The 6,805-nt window shown below is 38.3% G+C and overlaps 1 protein-coding gene across 1 annotated transcript; it reads right to left on the bottom strand.

Moving 5' to 3' along the window:
- Positions 1-384: 384 nt before the first annotated feature.
- LOC122056584 (sorting nexin 2A-like) lies at positions 385-6,572 on the bottom strand. Its single transcript, XM_042618594.1, has 5 exons — positions 5,400-6,572; positions 2,831-3,040; positions 2,463-2,723; positions 1,548-1,634; positions 385-580 (listed from the first exon to the last, which is right to left on the bottom strand). The coding sequence occupies exons 1-5, from the start codon at positions 6,453-6,455 to the stop codon at positions 500-502; spliced, it is 1,695 nt and encodes a 564-aa protein (XP_042474528.1). The 5' UTR covers positions 6,456-6,572; the 3' UTR covers positions 385-499.
- Positions 6,573-6,805: the final 233 nt, after the last annotated feature.

The following is a 6,805-nucleotide window of genomic DNA, read 5'->3' on the forward strand; positions in this document are numbered from 1 at the left end:
AAACCTAAATCTAAAACTCGAAATAATATTATATCAAAGTATTCTTTATCAATTTAATTAAAAGTATTTAAAATTCATTAAACTCAATTTAAATTAATTAAAATTATTTTAAAAGAGCTAATCGTAACTACTATAATCATTATAAAAATAGCTGCTACTCACTTATAACTGCTACACAATATTAAATAAGGGATATTTTGAGAATAAAATATTTAATGAGATGTAATTTTATTTTACTTTTTTAAAAACGAGACTCTGGCTGATTATTTATATGATTCAGGACGTCTTTTTTATTTTTATCCAATAATGAAACTTGGAAGCGTTGGCAAAAACATTTTTCGTAAAACTTATTTCGACCGCAAGGTGTATGTTAGTGTGATCGAATAGGCAAAGGAGAAAATTTCAGTTTGCATTCACAATTATAAGATTCAAGGTACTAACTATAAATAGTTAAGACGGCTGCGAGTTGATAATGAGGAAGACAATGGTGAACTAGAATCTAACTGTTGCCTCTTGCATAGCTACTTGTCTCTTCCGCGACGGTTGCCCAGACATTGGCGACCTTTTCAGAATACCCAACCTGGTCAAGATGAACAAGAATGCAGATCAAAAGATGTTTTCCTTAAATTTAGCGCGCGCACACGTCATCTATTCAGTGGTCATTGGAGGATTCCAAATCAGAATAATTCCAATTATAGTAAAAATCTATCCAGGTGCTAAACTGTGAATGTGAAAACTGAAGGCATGGATGCAAAATCTATTCTGATAAGCAGTTCAGCCGCTCTGATTACAGTTTTTCCGGCCGGACCGGAAAAAATCTCAAGTAGACACATGGTATCTCTAATGATCACATGTAAGAATTTTCAAAAGAAAACCTAGCTTTCTTTTTTGAAATATGAAAAAAATACAGTATGAGACATTCTAATCATGTAGCGAAAGAATTCGTGACTAAAGTAAAATTATATTGTAATATGTTGTGATTATTAAAAAGGATTTGGGAATGTATGCAAGTAATAATGTAATGGAAAATGAAATGGATAAAACAAAAATACACAATGAATGGATGCTAAATGAAACACATCATCCATAAATTTGGAAGAAACCAGCTCTAAAAATCATCAGAGATGAATCAAGTAAGAATTCTAATGTATTTCTATTCACATACACGATTGATAATCAAAAAGATAAAAAATGGAAAATGAGATAGACATTCCTGAACAAATTGTAACGATATGCAAGCCATAGCAGTTGATACTCCATTTGAAACCGTAGAACAAGCATATTTATTATTTATTTCATTATTTAAAAAAAAAAAAGAAAACATATTCACAAAAGTGAAGTGCTGTTTATAAACTTTATCCTATAATTGATGCATGTGAAACTTCAAAATCAAGTGAAAGCAATACACATTTGGGGAGAACAAAAAATCAATGCATTTCAATTGTCTTGATGCAGATATTATTTGCTGGAATTGTAACAAGAGCATGCTGGATAAAATTTCCATCTATAGATTATGCGGTTGTCACATTGTATAGAGTGAGAATTACCTGATTTATTACAAATCCTTTCAGCATGCTGAGGAAATCATCCTTCCTTTCTTGGTCTAGTCTATCGAGCTCATTCCGATTGTTTTCCTGGATAGATGTTAATAAGTGAATATGAGTATTAATAAGAATTAGCAAAGCATGGGTGAACTAGTGAGAAATTCCAAATGGCATCATTCTTACTATGATTGAGGATTCCCAAAAGATATAGTTTATTATTAGCGCCATCATAAATGAATAGTTAGTGAGAAAGTAACAAGTGTTCAAATTATGGAATAAGTTCTCCAACTGACATTTAATTTTTTTTATCTCAAAGTCACAGAAGATTTAAATGCAGTATTCATAGTCATCTTTAACCCCTATCCTGTCTTGCATTGATGCTAAATGAGCTCAACCTCCTCGGATTATGCATACACGATATGTTAATCAATGGTAGAACTCGGTTGAAACGTGTTAGCTTAAGAGGAGAGTAACTTCAAAAACTATATAAAAAAGTTTTTAACCTAGTAGAATTAAAATTGAATATATGATATTTCAACAATAAAAAAATGAACTGAAGGATAATTAACTTGGAACAAAATCCATCTGGGTAAGAGTTTTATCCTAGATTTACAATTCAGAAAGTGAAGATATTATGAAAATATCAGCTACTAGAATAAAGGATGGGTTATTTCCTTTCATCTAAAATTATCCATTCAATGTCTTTCTTATGGAAATGGGAAATCTGATGGAATGCTAGCAAATGAAATATTGTGATAGCCATAGGGCATAAAGACAAATATCATATCTGGTAGCAAGGATGAGAAAAGATAAAACCATGTGAAATGAGAAAGTGCGGTTAAATGTTCCTAGATATGAAGACATTCACACATTGGAATTTATTCAATGATGGCACATTATTAGGGAGTTTGACAATACCTTTATCCTCTCATACTCTCTTATTGCACAACTTTTAGCATCCTCGGTAACTTTTATTGTTTCTCTTAGCTCCTCTACCTTGCGCAATCTTGATCTATCACCACCGAAAATCTTGGAGGATGCAGCTTCAAGTTTGTCAATCCTTATATTTAATGTTGTCAAATCTGACATTAAGGTTTGTACAGTCAACAGAGCACTGGCTCTCTCTGAGAAGGCATTGTTCACAGCAAGCATCAACCCTAGATATTCATGCAATGTGTCCTGTCATAGGATATTTCCAAATAAGTATTCAGAATATCAAAAGAACATGCAGTAGTGTTTCTACTTTAAGATAAACGAAATCAACTGGCTAACTTTTTAATGAGTACCAGATGTTTCACAGTTTGAGCATTTAATTCACGATACAATCTGCTGGCTTTTACGGCAGCAGTTGCAACATTTTTGGTATCAGTGGCTCGTATTCTCTGAGAGTTGTATATCCCTTGGTCGGTCTCAAACTTTGCAAGTTTGATGAATGCCAAACCCATTTCTCCCATTGTTTCACCAACATCTTGTTGTGCATTAACAAGAGCTTCAGCCTGCCAAAGAAAATAAAGATCCACTTGTCACAAATGAGAATGTCAGAAGAGTAAAACCAACAATTGTGACTCTTCAAAAGTAGCGACATGGTGTGGGAACAAGCATTATGATGACCCACACTGTTTTGGTAAATTACAAAACCAACAATAGAAACACATTAAAGCCCATAAGTTCAGCGATACTTAATCCATCTTCATATCATTTAAAATATGAAGTGGACATGTTATAGAATCATCACTACTGTTCTACTTTAAAGAAGAAAGCATACCAAAATCTTGAATTGCAAGCACGCTGTGTTGTTGCAATAAATTATAAAAATATGGACTCATAGGTCCATGTCACCTTCCAGCTATTAGCCTGATGCACCCTTTAAAGGAGATATGTTTTCATTCTCACAAAAGAAAAGTTTCTAGCTTCTCAAATCTTGAAGGAGAAATTATTCGCCCGCAACAGCTAGGATAAACTGTCAGCAGATAACTGGTCAGCTTTATCATTAGTAGAATCACATCTATCTGCTTAGCTTATGAGTTCTAGGAATTTGAGATGAAATCCTGGCAACTATTTATTGAAAAGTAGAACTGTTGTAACTAATCTTTCCACTATTTGTAGTTGAATCACTCTATGAGTTGTGACATGAAACCTAGCATTTTGGCATTTGTAGATGTATTTGAATGCGTTATATCTCGGGAAAGAATGTGTAAATGCCAATAAGAAGGTATTAAAATAGATTTAAGACTAACATTATTGTAACAAGTTTCAAGTTTTAGTTGAAACTAAAAGGGATAGAAAGTATATATATTCAGACTTCCATAAAATAGAGCTTGCAGTTAATAAGGTGACTGTTTCTCCAAGCAGCCTTTCCTACTCAATGATAATATCAATGTAAATAGCAATGTTATACTAGGGATGACAATGGATCGGATTTTGCATCCTCCGTACCCATACCCATCTATTGTATTCATCCTCATACTCATCTTCATACCCATTGAGTATTTAACTTTCATCTTCATCCCCATATCCGTCGGAGGATCAGGTATCCATACCCTACCCATCATCCTATTACTACCTACAATTCTCTTTTTATTAAAAAATAAATAAATTATTTCAATGAACTTATGAATATTTATTAAATTCTTAAATTCTTGTACTCATTTGCTCTTCCTTGTCTCACACTCCTTCAATCGAGTGAGGATTTCTCGTGGAAAAGAAGATAAGATACGTGTTGGTGACCGGGTAAAGAGGCAAACTAAGTTTTTTTTTCTGAGGTCGGAAGAGGACTAAAGTTTTTTCTTTTTGAATTATATATATATATATATATATATATATTGGGTAGAGTATGAGTAGGATTTTACTACATCCGCCTCCATACCCATATCCAAAAATATACATCCCCGAATACCCGATTATTTAATCATGTCTAAAAATTGCCTCCATATCCTCCTCCATTCGGGTCAGATATCGGATTGCCCATCGGATTCAGGAGAAATTGTCATCCCTATGTTATACCCATATTCATTCCAATAGGATCGGGTTATCATCTACCAGAAAATAAGAATCCAATCAAGTGGGTACAATTTTATATCATAGAGGAAATTAAAAAATAAAAAACAAAAAAAAAGTAATGTATTATTGTACAAAATACCATTAATTGCTCATGTGCTAGAATAAATTATTTCTATCTAATTCATAAAATGGTTTTCTAATTAATTTCAACATGAGCATATTATGTAGAAGTTTATGATATAAGTTCTTTTGAAAAGTTTCTATTAATATAATAATTATTGTATTAATATAGAAACTGAGATATCAAAAAAATTTCTTAGAGAAATGATTGTAGGACTAAAGTCTAAAGGCCAGCTAAGTGTACAAAACTCTAGCCAATGCAAGCCCCGGGGAAGGGTCTATTATACGTAGTCTTACCCTGCTTTGCAAGATATTGTTTCCGAGACTCGAACATATGACCTCTATGTCACACGGCTGCAACTTGACCGTTGTGCTAAAGCTCCCCTTTGATTGTAGGATTATTCATCCAAATTAAATAAGGTTAGTTTGCTAGTGAATTTTTCACTTTTGATTCTAGACTTGGCAATATGCCCTTCTAGTAAATAAGGTTTATGGTTTCATTCAAAACCTATTCATCATAATATTCATACAACCCTCTAGCAGGCCACTGGAATCCCACATTGTGATCTTTTGCTTATCCATATCTGAAATCCATCAACCCCAGCATTATGGTTCATTTTCACAATAAATCCCTATGACTTCAGTGAACACACTGAGCAGATCAATTTTGATATGGAAAATCACCTATCAGGTATTCAGTGCAAAAACAATTTTTTGACAGAATTCTTAACACACCTGCTGTGACGCAGTGCTAAGCTGCAGTTCAAGATCCTGCATCTTCTCCTTTTTGGCCAAGAACTCCTTGTCTTCCTCCACCAACAATGGTTTCACCCCTCCCCATTCGATAGTCACTGCCTGCTTCAACTCTTTGAATATCCTCAGCAAGTCTCTGCCTCCCTTTGCTGGTTGCACCACCTCCTGCGGGGCAACCTGCGCAGCTGCTCCCTCTCCAAATAGCTGCTTCGGCAGTCTCACCGCCCCATCCAGCATCCTCGAAGCCACATCAGTGGTCGTCGGCAATGGCAGCTTCCCCTTCGCCTGCAGGAACACCCTAAGCTCATCGCTCATCCCGATCACCGGGTGCTCCGCGAGCCGCCACAGGTACTTCTCAAGAGCCGACCGCCGCTGCTCCACGAACTCGTTCTTCTGCATCACCTGGCTCTCGACCACACTCTTATCGGGCCTCGGGGGAATACAAAAACCCCGGTAGCCCTCCGCCAGTCTATCGGCGAGTGTGACAACGTCCCGGAACCGGCGCCGCACACTAAACTCAACAGGCTCCGATTCTCCGTCCCCGTTTGCCGCAGAACCGAAGCGCATTTGAGAAGTGATCAGATATGTGAAGTAGGTCCCACCGCCGGGGACGAGCGAGTTCACGGTCTCCTGCTCCTTGTTCGGATCGGAAACGGAGATTTTGAGGTAGTCCGACCTCGCGGCGCGGGTGGATCTGGGGGAGGAGTCTCGGCGGAGCATGGACCCATTATCAGCGCCATTGTCGTCGTCGCCGTTCTGCGAGTCGAAGGGACTAAAGACGATGTCCGCATAGGAAGGCGGATCCAGGAAAGAAGAAGCCGTGGACGGGGCGGGATCCCCGCCGTCGCCTGAGGCGGTGGAGGAAAGAGGGAAATGCAGGGCGGAAGGGGGAGAGATGAATAGATCCCCGTCGGAGGATGCTGAAATGGCGGCGGGGAGAGAGGATACAGTGGGCGGCGCGTCCGAGAGCGCGAGGCTCTCCATCTCTTCTGTCTCCGGAGGCGAATCGAAGCCGAAGGCGACCTCCGATCCCATCATCGCGGCGTTACCGCCGTGACCTTCCTAAATTAAGGAATAAATCAAACAAAATTGAAGAAGAATCGCCGAAGGAGGAGGAAGCGAAGACTGCGCACCGGCGGTGACGAGCTGAGGATAAGGGTCGCCGACGCAAGTATGCAACGTCTGTCACGTGGCCTAGCACGTGACCGCGGAGGTATCGTGGGGTCGGGGATGGCGGGCGTGGCGTTTCCTAGACGGTTAATTCGGTCCTAATGGATATGTTAAATCACACGCTACGGCTACCCATTTCGCACACGTCCCCTCATTGACAGTCGCAAGGTTGCTATCTAGTGGGAGCGGGACCTACCACGGGTAGCAGTCTTTTGGCT

This window comes from Zingiber officinale, chromosome 3B (genome assembly GCF_018446385.1).
Source record: "Zingiber officinale cultivar Zhangliang chromosome 3B, Zo_v1.1, whole genome shotgun sequence".
In the NCBI taxonomy this organism is placed as follows: Eukaryota; Viridiplantae; Streptophyta; class Magnoliopsida; order Zingiberales; family Zingiberaceae; genus Zingiber; species Zingiber officinale.